The 17,526-nt window shown below is 39.1% G+C and overlaps 1 protein-coding gene across 1 annotated transcript; it reads right to left on the bottom strand.

Annotated features, from left to right (window-relative positions):
• Window positions 1-2,928: 2,928 nt before the first annotated feature.
• C2H3orf85 (chromosome 2 C3orf85 homolog) lies at window positions 2,929-13,652 on the bottom strand. The gene is made up of 4 exons (XM_063150403.1): window positions 13,526-13,652; window positions 5,926-6,074; window positions 5,644-5,729; window positions 2,929-3,863 (listed from the first exon to the last, which is right to left on the bottom strand). The coding sequence occupies exons 1-4, from the start codon at window positions 13,572-13,574 to the stop codon at window positions 3,698-3,700; spliced, it is 450 nt and encodes a 149-aa protein (XP_063006473.1). The 5' UTR covers window positions 13,575-13,652; the 3' UTR covers window positions 2,929-3,697.
• Between the last annotated feature and the right edge of the window lie 3,874 nt (window positions 13,653-17,526).

Genomic DNA, 17,526 nt, shown 5'->3' with positions numbered 1-17,526 from the left:
TGCCTCAGGTGGGTGGTTGATACACTTAATCAGCCAATATAAATTGCCTTGAACACAGCTCACTCTTGCTGGCAGCCAGCAGCAGGTGTAGATTAGATGAGTATTTTGTCTCAGCTGTTCTGGTTTAAATTAAGACAACAGAAGATCAAATGTAAAGCAAGGCACAGTATTAGTGTGATGCAAGCTCAAAAGGTTTATGCATTAAAATTATCTGGGACCAGGTTCAATCACATGAACTACAGCAGTGATGAAGTAGTGGATAGAATTTTCACTGAATACCAGTTGCCACTGTTCAGTTTAAAGAAACCATTTCAGGTCATAAAATAAGTGTTTTTTTCTCATTGCCTCTATATACTCACCTGCTGAGTTCATAGACAACTGTATCTTAGTACTTATCCCACACTCAACACTTGTAATGTGGGTTATATATAGGTTACTTGGATTCTACAGCTTTTTCTCTTCACTGTGTTCAGAATGACTTGCTTTTCTCATTAAAAGAAAGCTATGGAGTATTAATATTTTTCTTCAATTATTATTGAAATGACAGGTTTTCTTACTTCTCCTGTCATGTCTGACTAGAGTGAATCCTTCCTCTGTTTCCCTAACAAAGCAAGGCTCCTACAACCATGCTGTCTCCATAGGTACACATTTATCCCTTATGTCTAGCCACAGTAATTTTTTAACTTGTGGGCTGTTTTCAATTCAACTTGACAGAGTAGAAAAGATTCAAAGGCAGTTTGATTCTTCTAAGATTAGGAAAGATAGGGATACAAGAAGCTGGGGAAATGGGCAGGTGCTCTGAGGAAGGATTTGCAGCATGACTGACTTGCCACTCCCATGGGAAGGACACCCTGTAAGGGCCTTGCCTGGCAAAAAGCTGCTGCTGGAGTTGGATATCAACCATGAGATACCTGGAAATCCTGATTTCTGTTGTTCTGTTATTTTAGTCACCGTGTTCACATGAGTCAGAAACAGTTGGAAAATCAGGCTGCCTGGTGGAAGTTCTGCATCCATCCAGTTAACATCTATACAGAGACAAACCTGACTCTAGCTTCCTGTGACTCCTCTTCCTCTCTGCCTGTTCCCTCTCTCAGAGGAACTCTGTTCTCTCTAGCCTCAGGGAGCTCTGGTATTTGTGTGGCTTAGGGTTTTTCTCCTCAAAAAACTTGCAGTATTCAGAAAATAGTAATAAATACTGCTCTCCATTGCACCAGAAGCAAAATGCCCTGAGACCTGTAATTCCACTCCCATGATCAGCACAGATGTACTTGAAGTTCTCTTTAGTTTAACACTACTCTTTGGTTTTGTCATTGCTAAGGTATTGCATGTGTAGAAAAAGCTGTGCTGTGTAGAAAAAAGCAAGGAGATAAAATTTGTAGGTGGAAACATAAAGATGCATTGGAAAAGTCAGCAGAAAAGAGTCCAGCTTTACTTGTGTCAAAGTACTGAAACAATACGTGAAGATAAACAGGGGTAGCAAATTCACAGGGTAAATATTTTCCCCAGTTATTAATAAATGCAGATTAAGGTGTTTAATATTCAAATGCTGTGAACACCATTTGCTCATTGTCATGAGTGGCATGTATTTGATAACACAAAATAAGCATCTCGTCCTCCACCGCTACTCATGCGTGCACAATTCTTCCCATTTAATTCAGCAAGACTAATTATCTGAATTACTGACATTAGCTTGAAGCTATGGATTTGCAGATTGAGTATTGAGTCTCTGGCTTTCAGAACAACTCCTTTAAAGGAATTAGTCATGTCTAAGTACAACAGATCTGTCAAATTGCATCCCCTGGCATTGTCTGACGTTTTGGTTGCAAAGCCAGCCTTGTGCAAGACTGTCCTCGTGGCAATAGACAGTGGTTATCCTAATTTTATGGCTCTGACAACCCTAAAATGGCTCATAAGGGTTGGGCAGTTACTTCACTAGCTGATAGCAGATAGTAGCTGATAGCACTTCACTTTACCTTCCACCTCACTAATGGACTTTGTCATCCCCACTCCAGGGATGTCTACTGTCCATCTGCAAACCAGGTCCTGAACTACCTCCATTTTGGTTTAACTTGACATGCAGGCATGAAAACTGCAGTTAATGCACAGAGAGATCACAAACCTCTGCCTTGACAGAAACTACACCAATTAGAGAGATGGGCAGAAAAGAGCAATACTTCAGGAACGGGTTCACAAGTGGCGTGAGCATCAATGCCGGCAGAGTTGCAACTTCTCTGGGACCAGCAAGATGCTCAGCTGGAGCAGGTGCATCCTTGGAGTTTCAATGCATATCCACTTAAAATAAAAGGCAATGCTTATCCTTACGGTCCTGCACTTTGCTATAAATTGAAGAGTTTCAGTAACTCTATCATGTCTGTGCTGCTACTGAGGAAAACACTGGAATTTTTAGGGTCTGGACCCCTAGCTTATCCAAGATTGACCAGTGCAGAGAAGGCAGACAGCAGGGACAGGCCATGACTGTGTTTAACCAGTGAGGTCTTTAGTCTATATATCACTTGTCAACCCTCATCTTTGAATGAACTGTTCATAATTAAGTAGTGTGACTAAAGATGTGAAATCCTACACGGCAAATACTGAACTTGCACCTCATTTATCTCTTTCAAGTGTTTAATGAACTTTCAGCTTCAGCTAATGAATAATGGCAATTTCAGGGTCATTGTCCTACGCAGGGAAATTAATAATGACCTAAGAATAGTTTCATACCTAGAAGCATGGTAGAGATTGCCAAAAATCCAGAATGTGGATTTCTTTCTAGAAGATCCAACATTGTCTTCAAATTTGTTCCAGTTAGTGTACAGTCCATATTCACAAAGAATCCTGAAAGCACAACATGAACAAACTGCTCTTTGGGGATAAAAAGCAAGCAAAAATTTCCTTCCTTCACCTACCCTGACATTAGGTTACCATACATTTTGTTTTCCTGAACAGGTCATCTTTATTCATGCAGAAATTTTGACCAAGTTTGAAAAAGCTTTTTATTGTTAGCATTATATTAATAATATATAAAAGAAACATGGAAGCCTCATCCTCTCTTCAAAGATGTTCTGAAATAAGGTACATTAATTAACAGGAACTAGGAAACTTCCAAGCTCAAGAACATAAAGAACATTTGTCACCACCATTTTCTTTATAGAAAAGGAGCCATGAATGTTTCTACCATTTCCCATTTCTGTGGAATAAGAAAAAACAACTCACAGTAATAGCTGTGAGTTCAGTTCATTTTGGCATTCAAGACCAAGTACAGAAGATTAAATGAGGAAAGAGAAGCATTGACATGAATGAATGTGTACTACAACACCTACTACTAGTACTTGAAAAAATGGAAATGCACTTGAACTACAGAGGTATACCTGAAGCAAATGTGCTCTACTTCTCTCATCCATCCAAAGTAACCCATTTTAATTTCTTCTTCACCTCTCAAAAACATTTCATGTTTAAGGAAAATACTGAGAAATAAAAACGTGGTTTTCAGTCACAGAAGCAGGAATGTGTGTCTTCAAACAGTTTTTTAGTCAAAAGAATGTTTTACCTGAACACCAGACATTTTAAATCCAACCTGCTAAAAGTTCATGGTTGTTTTCTTCAACATATTCAATTTACCATGACTTACATCTCAGTTCTACTTATGAATATAAAATATGCAGTATTTATGCAGAGAATTAGTGTGTTAATTTTGAGTTTAGACCCAAGTGGGAGGAGATATAGTCATCTTATCAAATACATAATGGCAAATACATAACACGCCATAACATGGCCAGATACAGGATGTGTAGGATTTAATAGCTTGTTGCTGGAGGTGAGTCTCAGACTGCTGTAGATGCTCCATGTAGGATCTGATGTTGTTGCTAGAAAAGATGGAATAAATTACTTTTAGAAAAACAAAAATCACAGAATTAATTAAAGATCCTATCAACAGGTGTAGTCTTCAGATTTGCCAGCTTTTGCAAATGTTTTCTTCTGGAAGTTCAGCCCCTGAACCACATTCCTGCATAGGTTTTATGGGCTTTCCATTTCAGAACTATCAATAATGAAGAAAAATAAGGTTGGAAAGAATTCTTCTACTTTTCCATAATGGTCTTTGTAACTTCTAGCTTGATGCTTCTTTGCTACTATATGGCTTCTCAAAAACTCTAGATGTCAATTCCTGTCACATTAGCACTGGAAAGTTTATTTCAGTCTGTGAGTTAACTAGCCTTGCTTTAAAATCATAACCATATTTCAGTGGGAGTGCCTGCAAATGTGTTTATGTAAGTGGCTTTAATCCTGTCATACAACAATCATTAGGATTATCTTTCTGGAGGCATAACTCATCCTGGAGTCTGCCTGGCAGCTGCTGCAATCACAGCCATCAGGCACATGGATGCACAACCAGTAATTAGACAAAGGGCTTTTCTCTGTCAGGAATTTTGCTGATGGGAAAGACAGTGGGTTTTTCTCAGAAAACCGAATAAAGTGTCTTCAGGTAAATTTGTCATAAGGCAGAAGTGACTGCTGTTATCCACCCATATCAGTATTAGAAATTGTGAATGAATAACCTGGTGCTTCCTTCCAGTTGCCCAAGGGCTCCAGCTGAAGCCTCAGCAGGAGGGAAAGTAAACTATAGCTTTTAGCTATTCCCTCCTACTTTATTTCTGCTCAAAGTAAGTGAAACTGGTGTCACCTTTCAGGTGGAACAGTCCTGGAAAGCTTACTCTGAGAGTCTCCAAGTCAAATTCCTATCTTATAAAAAAAAAAAAAAGGTCTTTTCAAAAGCAACATTTCAAAATGAACCACATTTTCAAAAAAAAAAGGTACTTTTTAAGTCAATAAAATTCAAAGCACATTCAATTCAAAGTATATTAGAAGTTTACCCATTTTCCTCTTCCTGGCTTCAGTCAGACTGACAGATTGCTGTCTTAGTAATTATTTTAAGTATTGAAACTGTAGAGTTTTAGTTCTACCTGCTCCTTTAGTTCTACCATTTTTAAGGACTGCAGTATCTTCTCAGGAAAAGTGCTCCACAGGAATAATGTGGGTATTGTGCTTGTCCAACTGAATAATTTAGTAATTGTTCCCCAAATTTGAAAAAAAATTTGTTCCAAAAATGTGTCCAATCCTTAACAATTTCTCTGAGACAGTTTGCAACACTTTGTTTCATGTACTCCTGTGCCAATCTATAAATATTGCTTTTACCAACTGCTATGTCTCATTCTCTGTTTTGTTCTGCTGAGATTTTATTCCACACTGAATATAGTTTTGCTACTGAAATAGATGGTGTTTTTTATCTTTTATTTTTCTCCTCAGGAATTGCTTTCTGTCTGCTTTTTAAATCAACTCTATAGGAAGCAGTTTAGTTTCTGTGGACTTTTAAAAGGATATATATTCTTTAAGCCCTTAATGAGCTTTTCCAAAACATACTTTAAAAAGACTCTGCCACAATAAAATGACCACATTTAAATAACCATTAAACTCAGACAGCAGAAATAAATCTTCTTTAGTTTTTCAAGATACAATTGGGTTTTTCACTGTGTCAGGCTATGACACTATAAACCAATTGTCAGCAGTTTTTTAGGGGCCAGTTTTACTTACTCAGGTACACACAGGCTCCGAGTCTATGAAATGCTCTGTTGAGAAACCCCATCGAACCCAGCTGTCGAAGGATCGAAGGCATAAGGGTCCAAGTCCATGTAGTATTTTGCTGTTTCCCTCAGAGCTGCCCATGATTCACTAATCTGAAGTAGATCAATACAGAAAGGAATATTCTGAGCTTTAATACTAAATAAATATTCTCTGTGACTACTGAGCAGCCTTGCCCAGGTTGATAAATCAGAAAAACTTCCTCCCATGACCCAAAGGATGTATGTTACACATTAATTCCAGACCCATGCTTTCTCTTTCTCAGTAGGTGCTGCATGAGGAAGGAGATACCTGTTGAGCCACAGTGTGTGCCCACGTGTTCTGGCTGCTGCCTGAGTCCCAGTAGCTCGGAGAATATGGTACGTGTCGTTTGAGCCGCAGGAACTGATTCACTGATTCTTCTGTCAGAAAGGGTGCTCCAAGGACACTCGAAACAGAAGCTAATAAATATTTGTAATATCATAAAAATATGTTTGAATGTGCACTTCAATAATACGCTTATATCCACAGAACATGGTTTTGAATCTGTAGTTTATTTAATAAAAATCAGAGGTGGTCCTACCTTAGATTCACAGAAAGAAAATTTATTTTTAGGCCTGAAGTTAATAAAACAAATGTTCTAAATCATTATTTTGCAGTTGAATCTGAAGTAAATAAAGTTACAACTTAATTGAGGAACTAATTTATTTTTAATGCAAAATTTTGTTACAAAAATCCTCTTAGACTATAATTCCACTAGTCTCAGGTGTGCTGAGAGCCTAAAGTTTTTTAAAATAACACAAACCCTACCTATGAATGTATCTATGGTTTCTGACCCTCCTGGTTTATATGTGATATTTACTCTCATTAGTATCAACATAGAAACCACATGCTTGGAAATTACTTTCTGAAGAGAAGATATTGCACTTCTAATCTTGTTATTGCATTGCTTCAGATAGCTTCTGAGGTCACCATAGATGCAGGAGGAGTCCTTACAAATCCTGAAAAAAATATTCTTCACAAGACAAAGGCCAGAATTCCTCTTTAGCTTCACATGAAAGATGCTGGTACAGGGAAAAAACCTTTTCGTTTTAGTCTTGAGTGTTTGAGACAAATTAATTTTGAGACAAATTAATTTCGGGCTGAAAGAGTCCAAAATAGCATGTCAGTCCAAATCACACAATTTTTAATGAACCACTGATTAAGATGGAGCTCAGATCCATCAACTGAGCTGAGGCCAGTGTCTGCAAACAGCTGTGCTCCAATTTAGTCAAGTGGGTTTAAATGGACACTTGAGAGCGACCTGCACATACTTGGAACACATGGGCCAAGAACCTCAACCGTTTTCTAATATGTCTTAGAGTAGAAGCTCAGCAGGGCAATCTATAACCTCACTCACAGCTCTCCTATGCCCTGATTCCTGAATTTCTAGGGGGAAAATCTAACTGGGAGTATCAAATGTTTGCTTTCATATGCAATTTCAGTTGAATTCAGTTCACTTGTAATTATTTCTGGCTTTCCTGATCATCCACAATATTGCTGCTTTTTAGTTTTTTAAATAGAAGAAAATGTTCGTTGAATTCATATACGTAGAAGATATGTGAGCTAGAGTGTTTGCTGGTCCTTTTCACTTTGTTTCTTTTCAGTGCCAAAAATGCTTAAAAAGAAGATGAGAAAGAGTTTGGTTATACAGTAATGAACAAAAAAATAAAAAGTGAGGATAGTCATAATCTTTGCTCTTAATACAGACATCAAATAGTACTTTAGAAAAGTTACTTAGCAAGCAATCACAGTCCCAGTAGTTCCTTGCTACTTCAGTTTCTTCATATTCCAAGTTATTATAATCATAAAGTGGAGGTAGAAGTTTTAGGGCAGGGAATTTTCAAGGAATACCATCTTCAAAAATGTTACCAACTCCATGAAAAAAAGTAAGTTCAGACATTTGGTGGAAGGCTGGGAAAGAAGAAAATATATTTCATGCATATGTCTATTAAGCTGCTATACTTGTATTCTAGAGCTGCACAAGAGAAAACTATGCTTGTACCAAATTTCAACATTCCTCTGGCAATTTACTATTTTCCAATAGAAAAATCTCTGAGCTGTTGATTTCTCTTTAGGGAATTTTGGGTGGATTTTTTTGTATTAAATATTTTGTAAGCTCATGATTACATTTCTGGACTGAAATAACTGAACTGGGATCAGAAACTGACTCAATCCCAGAAATTTAAAAGGCTTCAATTTTCTTTAAATGTACATATAGTTAGTAAGGGCCATTAAACATTACATTTTATCACCAATATGTGCTCTGGCCCTCCAAATTTGAAATAAGCTGAAAAAAAAGGACATTAAGCAGCTCTGCTTCTTGTAGGTTTTTTTCTTGTTTCCAGCATCTTCAAAAATGATCTTGTCATTCCACTGGTGGGACAGTGAGGTGTTAGCTACTGTGGCACAGAGAGCTGCATCTTCAGGGTTTTATATGTCAATTTTTAATAGATAGCTTCCTCTGGCTGCATCTGTATCCAACGAGAAATGCCACCCCTAACTAGGCTAAGTATTCACTTTGATTGAAGTGCACTTGCCTGCTCTGAGGAGAGGTAGGTATGCCAGCACTGCTCTTGGCTTCTCTTGTCAATGCTGACACCCAGTTCTTATTCTTTTCTAGCTGCTATTTCATTTCCTGGGAGCTGTCTCTGCAGAACTTGTCCCCAGCTGCTGGAGCACTCCAAAAAGGCAGAAGTACCATGAGAAAATCATGTAAGAGCCGTTATATATCACCTAATCTTTAGGCTTATCTCATTCTTTCTTTGTCTTGCTGTAAAGATCACAATAAGTCTCTGAACATGGCAAACTTCACTCACCTCTGGAAAAACTCCAGCGAGATAATTTCTAGCATAACCAGAATCAGCCCTGTTGGTCTTTCAGTGTGGCTGCACATTTGCTTGTGCTCTGGCAGAGTTCAGAAAAAGCAAGGTCTCCACTCAGCTCTAATGTAGACCTGGGGTCATCAGACCAGCTGTCTCCATCTGAGTAGCCCCTCTGAATACAATGTAGAGTTTTCATCAAGTGAACTCAATTTGCTTCAATTTAAGCTTCTTGGACTGGGTGTAATTTTCCCCCTGCTTTTGAATAGCTTAACAAAATATTGTGGAAGGATTTGCTTTATAAACACAGTTTTACTGAAGGAGTGCATCTTGTAGAAGATTAGCACACAAACCGGGAGATTGGAATTTCAGAGCATCTGATATGAGACTAGAGGGGGTTAGGAGCAAGTGGGTGAATGGCTCATAGTGCATAAAGTCAAGCTGCAAAAAATGAAGAACTTCGAGTTGTACTGAAACAGTTAACTCACTGTGAAGAGCAGCCAGACATATTGTATTTTCTTTTGTGTTTTTTTTATTATTATTCAATACTGTTTTCCTCTCTTAGATAAATATGTTATTTGAAAATACTTTTAGATATAAATGTCCCAGTGGGAAAACAGAAGGAACATGTGCAGAGGGTGAACTATTGCTGAGGTTATGTCAGCTGTTACCAGTTAGAGTGTTTCCTTTCATCATCTCCTGAAGATTCACTCAGTGTTCTCACATGAAAAGCAAATTATACAAAAAAATTGGTTGTTTTGAGCAAGCAGATGCTTAGCTCATGTAATTATTGCATTCAGCAGATAGCTTTGTCTATCCTGGGCACCTAAAGACATTGTCCAGAGGGAAAACTGTTAGTAGTCATTATTGCTACCATGCCTTCTGAGCATCTGATTTTGGATTACTATGATCTGAGACTAAAATTGAGGAGAGATGGTTATACAACCTTGCCATCTTTGTCAAAAAACAAAATGTGCACTTAATCCAGCATTGAGTATATAAAAAAGAAAAAGCAAACCAATGAAAAAAGCCTGATTATGAAACGGCATATCAAATATCTTGGAATGTCCAAGTAATAATAAAAAATATCACAGCAAACTGCACTCAAAATAGAAAATCAACCTGGATACATTTTAAATTACTGTGCTTTAAAATCTCTTCATCCTAGACTTCAATGGAAGCATATTTCTCTTTACAAGGATAGATTTCTAGACAGCAACATACTCAGCTGGGTGCAGCCACAAAATCTTCCCAGGAAGACATCTTTTTCTGTCAGCTGAATTTGCAGTGATCCACTTCATCACACAATCAAAAAGATGAGTATGGGATTAAGTTTTGACACATTTGCCTGCTAAGGGACCTTTTTAATTGATATACATTTTCTTTTGTAGAAGTTAAGTAGCAAGAGCCATTGTATACTTAGTAGTCTGGGGAGAACAGGCAGGCCTCAATCTGCACATTTAATGGAAGAGTTTAATGATAGGAAGACAAATCTTCAAGCTTGCCTTAGTACAGGACATACTTCTTCTTCCACTATCTACCCCAAAGCCTGTTTGTTTTATCCACATCAGCACTATTTTATAGGTGGTAAGGAGCAATCTCTAGGCTTAGGATCAAAATTTACCCCTGGTGTGCATCTACGACAGGGAAAAGTGCTTTATGTCTGATTTGTTGTGATATTTATAAAAACCTGACAATTATTTAGCAGCATTTCAAACACTCTCTGTGCACACTACTGTTTCTTCCTAGTTTCTGAGGACTTGCAACTTTCTGACAACTTGAAAACATATTGTTTAAGTTAATATCAATGTAATTTAAATGTCAAAATTTGGTAATTGCCCTGGCTCCTTTCCTTTAGGTCTAATAACTCTTCTTATTATTGGCTATGGTGACTTTGGTCAAAATCTCAGTTCATGGAGGTAAGGCTGCCAGTCTTATCAGCTCTTTAGGACAGAGCTTGGACAGAGGCTAAACTTGGACAGAGCTAAACTTCAACCTTGCTGAGGTGGCAGGTGCTGACGTGTTAGGAACTTTGAAAAGTAAATCAAGTCTGCAGCTCAGCTGTGTTTCCTAAGACTAGAATGAGCCAGAACGGACCACCTCCCCACCAGGTTCCAGCTATCTGACTTTCTAAATCTAAGTTCACAAAGTCAGACCATAGAACTCAGTCTGAGGACTCGGAATACCACAGTGCAACAGCTGAAAAGAATGTGGCAGCAGCTGCTTCTCTCCTCACTCAAGTATTTCTCTAGATTATGTGGCATTCCATGGAAATCAAGACATCTGTCAGTACACTGCAAAAAGCAGCTGGATTGCAGCAAAGATAGACTTGTGGATTCTGCAGGTCAACTCTGGCCCAAATATCACCTTTTTTTCAGTTGAAAAGTATAATTGTATTAATGTCTAACACCGGCACATTGCTTTTCAAATTATTTTTTAAAATGTTTGTGTGTACATGTCAGGACTCATCCCCATATGGGCCACCAATTGTTGGCATCAGTGCTTGGAACCAATCTGACTGTCACCATCGGTTTATCATCTTACTACAAAACTTTCAGACCTTCTCTCTTTGAGTTCCCATGGGCAGCTCCTCACAACACTGACTCCTTTACTCTTCCTCCTGCACAGCCAGCTGACTCCTTCCTGTCCCTTGCACGACTGCCTTACCCGTACTACTCCGCACAGCAGAGCCAACAAACTCCTAACCCGCTTTTTTATAACACCCATCCTTATTGGACATAGCTGTGACCTATAAAGGGCAGGCCTGTTCCTACTCTTTAGTAATTGGTACAGCTGCAACTCCTCAGGGATGAGATTGCCTTCAGCACTGTCTCTATTCTCCTACAATCCATCCTTCCACATGTACATAGGCTTTGAATCCTGGAGTGTTTGGATGGTAACAAGCCTTAGAATAGAATTAAATTAGTCAGATTTGCTAATACCTGTTGACAGCAAGAGTTAAAGTAACTGATTAAGTGCTTCAACTCTTTGTATATCATCCAGTCTTTGAAATTTTGGCCTTATCTGTTTCTATTTCAAGCTTCAAGTAAAACAGATTTTATTCTTTGACAATTCTTAATTTCAAGAACACAAAGAGCTCTCTGGTTCAAGAGATGTCATTAGCAATCCTTAGAGCTATAGCATCAGCCTCATTCCCTCATCAGCAAAGGCATAGAGAAGTTACAGACACTTAATGCAGAATTAGCTATTGAACATATTCAATATGTGTGATGATGCCAGGGGTCAGGAAAGTTTCCAGCATGGGTAAATAGCAAGACAATTTGGCAAAAATCCTAGATAATCCTAGGGAAGGAGCTACTTCCACTGCAGCAAAGTATTAGAAAAAGCACCAGTCCATTGGTCCACTCAGTGGGTCCTGTTGAGATTTCCTTTCTACATCCATTTGTGGCAAAACACCCCCATCAGACACCTGAGAAACTTCAGCAGTTATCTCAGTGCCAAGACATCACACTCCTACCTCATCCCTTGCAGCTGCTCTCCAGAAGCTAAAGTAAAAGATCCAGAGAGCCTATTCCAAGTGCTGTGACCATGGTTTACTATGAGGAGTGATTTATAGCAGCTGAATTGATGGCATGAAGAAAAATAAGATTCTCACAACAATCTTATAGTCTCTATTTTACTTCACCACCACTTTAACTGTTGCTGAAAGGATTTACAATTAATAAAAAACTGAACTGATTGTGATCAAATTTTTAACAGCTCATTAAAACTAGTAATAAGTAGTTCTGCATGTATTTTGAAGAATAGAAACCTGGAAAAGAGGGTAAACAAGACAAGAGACATAAAAGAGAGGAAAGTAAAGTCTTCCAAAAGTAAGGGCTGCAAGCTGCTGCACTCCCAGCTTGGCCTTGGTGACACTATTTGTGCTATAAATGGCCTTCAATGGAAAGGAGGTGAAGTTCAAGAAGATAGGCAAGTACTCAGGAATTGTACCAGTTCAACTGCAGATCAGGAAGGACAAATATGGGGAAAAGGTTTATAGGTGAGCTCAAACTCGCCAAAGAGACAAAGTCCCTTTCCATCTCCTTATTTCCCTACAGAGCCTCACTGCAGCCAAAACTCAGGTTCATATGGCATGGAAGTGAATTCAAACCATGAGAGATTATACCTGACTGTGGTCCCAATTTAAAAACATTTTTCAGTAATCCACAATTAATCATTGTCTCCCTCATTCTGCCTTAGCTACTCACATCATGTATTTACCGCATGTGCATTGGAGCACTCGAATCTAAGAAATGCTTTTAATGCATGCATGTGGATAGACCATCTTGTCAGGATGCAGGCAATCACTTGGGAAGTCAGCTGTCACTTACTGCCTGCCTGGTTAGTTCTAATTTTGTGAGAAACAAATTAATCCTGCAGCACATGCACCACTGATCATTGACTGTACCAGCGTGTGCTGCTTTGGGAAGGGCATGTGGTAGCCCTGCCCCACCCATTTTCCCTCTGGTCCAAGTTTTACAGGTTGAGTCTTGATTGTAGATGCTCTGGTTACACAGTGCTGTGAAGAATTGGCATCCAGGCAGCCCAAGTGCTTTAAAACAATCAATCTCCTTAAGAAATTCAGGCCAGGTATTCCAGAAATCATTTGTGAAATAGATTATTTTGGGTCCTTATAAAGGTATGTGAAATTGTTTCCTACAAACAATAAATGTTGAGATAAGAATAATATTTAAAGAAGATTTTGTAGAAACAGCATCAAGCTCTTTTTACAATTTTAACAGTTCAGGAAATCATCCTGTAAGAATGCCTTTCAGTCAGAAATGCATCCTTCTTACTTATACATGAGCAGTAAAAAGCTCAAAAGTAGTCACGAGGAGCAGAATCAAACTATATTTCACAGAATGTTCCATGCAATCTTGCGGTACTCTCTCTTGCGGCACTCACTCTCCTGTATGTCCCTGCTGCAGTGATTTCCAGTTAATTCTCTTCCATTAGTGCTGTTCTGGTGGTAACATAGGATTTTTTTGCCAGCTGACTATTTAACAAGCATGAAGAGAATGACATGAGATAGGATGCCAAGCACGTACCTGTAAACAGCAGAGCAGACACCAAAATTTGAAACATTTTCCGAGCCATGGCAAATTACTCAGAAATGGTTTCGTTTGTAAAGTGAAGAGAGTGATACAGTTTTATACTTTGCTATCTTTAGGTTTATAAATCATTTACCAGATACGTGTAAGGGGTTGGTTCAGGCAGAGGGCAGGGTACAATGCTTAGTTCAGATTTGTCCTATATGCCCGTTTGTACACTTTGGACTTTGCAAGCTGAGTCTCTAATAAGCCATAATGGCTCATTATTGTATGGATAGATTTACTTCTTTGTAAGTTTTATGATGCAAAATAGCACATCAGGCTTGTTCTATGAGCATTTAACAGGTAAACTTCAGTCAATCAGTCTTTTGCATGACTATTTTCCCCCTCATCCTGGTGATAGGCACAGGCAGTTTATAGTCTGGCTTGAATACAGATGGTGTTAGAGTCTACCTGCTCTGAGAGCAGTGGCAGAGTATGCCATTTATTTCAGATGCATACTGCTTGGGTTAAGGAAATAAAGCTATAATAAAATTGACTAAAAAAAGCACTGAGCAGGGGAGGAGGGAAGAAATTTGGTTTCTGATCTAAGCCAGGCAGAAGTCCCAGGGTGTCTTGTTGCCTCCTGCTGGTGTAAGGACTCTGTAATGTGGGACACTATGAGTTCATGCTGCCTTACCTTTCCCACCCATCCAGCTAGCTGTTGCCTCTTATATACAACTCACCTGCTGACAGCAGCCGTTGTACCACAGAGCAGTTTATCTTTGTAAGCTCACCTACATCGACGATATGAGAGCAGAGCAAAGCTGAGCTCCGTCACACATTGGCGTGCTTAGATCTGCAGTCCATCAGCACAGGCTGGCGTGTACTCCGAGGTCTTCACGTCAGGTAATCAGACCCTGCTGACGTTACAGGTCAGGGACCAGGCTTCCTGCTGATGGGCAGTAGTGCTTCATCCTCATATCCACTATCCAGTCTAGAGAGTGCAGGGAGTAAACGTTTGCTGGGAAGCAAAATATCGAGTTATGTAGTTACAAAGCCTAACAGTTTTTTATTGCACACAGGTGGATAGGAGGGCACACTATTGTGAGAGACAACTGCTCACTTTGAAAATTTGAAAAGGTTTATTAAACCTTAACAAAAATACGAACGACTAATATGGAAAAAGTTGCAGTGCTGGGAACTGCCCTCATGCATACCACATAACCAGTTCATCTTCAGGATGGATGCTCAGTCTTTTATACCCCTGGGTTTGCACCAGCCAGCCCTGGCCCCTCCCAAAGTCTGTCAGTCAGCTCTTCTTTGCCATTTATCAGTAGAAATTGCTTTCTTGTAACTTGATTGGAGGTCAGGTGTCGCCGGGCTGCACCCTCTGAGCAACCCCTGAGCTTTTCCATTCCCCACTGCCCCATGCCAGGGACACCTGTGCAACTTCTTTGTACCAGCCCTAGACAGCCCTGGCTGTGTGATGGCAACAATACAGGGGGAAAGGGAACTGTGGGGAGAGCAGAGGACATCTAAACTACAATAACATAACTATACATCACTAAAGCCTCTCTTAATATTCACACAATAGTTATCTTTTAATTGGGAGAGCCATTCATCTCATTACCCATCTATAACAATATTGAACAGCAGGTCTAACAATGTAATCCCTAACTTTTCTGTAGGTCATGTCACAAATTTTGTACTATTTTAGTATTGTTCTAAAAAAAAAGAAAATTAATCCATCCACCCCTGGTAGCAAATTAAATATGGAGGCAGGTGTTCTGCATTCTGGTGCCATATTAACAACAAATATTAATTATCCAAACTTATCATCACCAGTTTCCCCACCTCTGAGCTACTATATTAAATGTTAGATAATAGCTTTTTTGTGGACTAGAAAAAAAAATGTAATGACTGGGATATTTAATAATAGGTGGCACAGAACTCTAGAGAACTGTAGATCCCCCAGAAATAAGTTCCAGGAAAGCATACAAGTTATCCTTTCACCTCACAAACTTTGTGGGTCACTGCCTCTACCCTTCCCCACTTTTCACTTAAATGGCTGTGCATTTCTATTGCAGCTTTCTTCCTACAGGTTTTTCCTCACAGTTCCTGATATAATGATTGGAAGACAATGTTGGTATGTCATTTTATTTTTATTGCAGTTATATCTTTAGCATGCAACCTGCTCACAGAGGTGGTCTCTGCTGGTTATATGGCAGAGGTGAAGAGAAAAGAGCAGCCAGCAACGTATCACAGGGAGGCATGCTTGACTGGCAACAAAGACCCAAGCCACCTCCTCCTATTTCATCTTAGGAAGTAAGAGGAGAAGATGAGAAAGTTTTTCAGGAGTAGGAGTCAAAAAAGTGGTAAAACAGTTAGAGGCCATAAATCCCAACTGATTCTGAGTAACCTAAGTCCAGGCTCTCAGAACCTAAAAACAGCCTTGATCCCATGATTTCCAAATAAAACCTGGAGAATATGACTTGTCGCTATCCTTTACTGATGAAGCCTTGAGTCTATTATAGGAAAAGTCCTCCCCGAGAGGCACAGAATATCTTCTGGTAGGGTCACAAAACATGATGGGGACATTGCAATGCCTGGATTTGGCTCTGAGTTCAGAGCATAAGGATTTCTCTGCTGTAGAATGGAACAGTGGTCAGCCAGATTTGGCTTTGATAGAAGATCTGGGAAGCAGCTAAATTACAGGTAGCATGTCCCCTAGCACATAGAGATCCATGACACCTGAACACTCCTAGTTTTCCTTTGTTTCATCTTCTATCCTGCCATGTTTGCTTCTTGACTGTTTCAGGCCTTGCTCTTGGCCCACACTCTGTCTTGTGTAGGCTGCCCAGCTCTGCGTTCTTCCCCTGAGACACATCTTCCTTCTTGTTGTGTGTTTTGCAACTTCACATAAAAAAGACAGTATGCCTGTAAAACCCAACATCTTCAGATTGAAGAATTTATAGATCTCTTATGAGGAGAGTGGCTTTCCAGCGTGATTTTCCTTTCCTCCTTCCTTTGGTGTCCTGTTTCCCATATCCACAAGGGGTGTTCAGCTCTGACGTTCACTCCCTCCCTACCTCCTACCCCAGTCGTACTGTAGCCAAGTCTCACTTCTGCTCACAACAGCCAGTGTTTTTCCTGAAGCCCTGTAATGTACACGTAGTTTGGGGCTTGCATGCGCCCTACTGGCTCACATACAAAAATTTTCAGAAGACAGATGAGATCTTAGCAGTTCTTTGAGGGCATTATATAGGCAATCTGGATATCACTAAAAACCCATGAAAAGCATGATTTTTTTCATTGAATGTAAAATTTCAGTTGTTAATCACTAACAGAAATGCAGGCTGTAATTTTCTGGAAGATTTGTGACTTGGCGCAAAGGCTCAAATTTTCATATGGAGGAATCAATCATTGTATCATTCTCTTATGATGTCCTCCCTCTCCTGTCAGACTTCTATTCCCTCCTTTAAAACACAGAAAGCTTAGTTAAGGGAATTGTCATCAGAATATTCAGTGCAAATTAAACTTCACAACACACATCCTTATATCATTTGCAGAAATTATCAAGATACTGGCTAAAGTGGTTCCAAAAATTTCAGCTTGATGCAGATACCTTATATAGTAAAAAAAAAAAAAAAAAAAAAAAAAAAAATTAAAATCTCAGACCAAATTATAAAACTTCAAACGAGTTATAGGTGAGTGAAAGCAGGATTATCTGAAGTGACATTTTAGGCAATATACAATACTACCAGACTTACCAAGAGGGAGTAAGGTGGACTTCAAACAGCAGAACTCCATTAGGGAAAGATCAGACCATTTTTCCTTCTACATTTCACAACCTTAGACAGTAAATCACCGTTTCAGAGGAACTATCTGTGTTCTTCCCTTAATACTATTAATTATTTTTCTTTAAGGAAAAAGAGCAAAACCCCAAACCTTAGCTGATTATAAATGAAACCATTTTAGCAAGAAAAGGATTTAAAGAGGTTGGACTCATCTTAAAA

This window comes from Melospiza melodia, chromosome 2 (assembly GCF_035770615.1).
Source record: "Melospiza melodia melodia isolate bMelMel2 chromosome 2, bMelMel2.pri, whole genome shotgun sequence".
Lineage (NCBI taxonomy): Eukaryota > Metazoa > Chordata > Aves > Passeriformes > Passerellidae > Melospiza > Melospiza melodia.
The sequence above is the reverse complement of the archived record's forward strand: the minus strand, read 5'-3'. Positions and strand labels throughout refer to the sequence as shown.

What these genes read in the sequence shown, in the direction of transcription:
- C2H3orf85 (XM_063150403.1), bottom strand. Translation starts at nt 13,574, where the DNA reads ATGGCTCGGAAAATGTTTCAAATTTTGGTGTCTGCTCTGCTGTTTACA. An exon ending in GTCTGCTCTGCTGTTTACAG is followed by an intron (nt 6,075 to 13,525) that starts GTACGTGCTTGG and finishes AATATTTATTAG; the next exon opens with CTTCTGTTTCGAGTGTCCTT. An exon ending in TTCGATCCTTCGACAGCTGG is followed by an intron (nt 3,864 to 5,643) that starts GTTCGATGGGGT and finishes CATCTTTTCTAG; the next exon opens with CAACAACATCAGATCCTACA.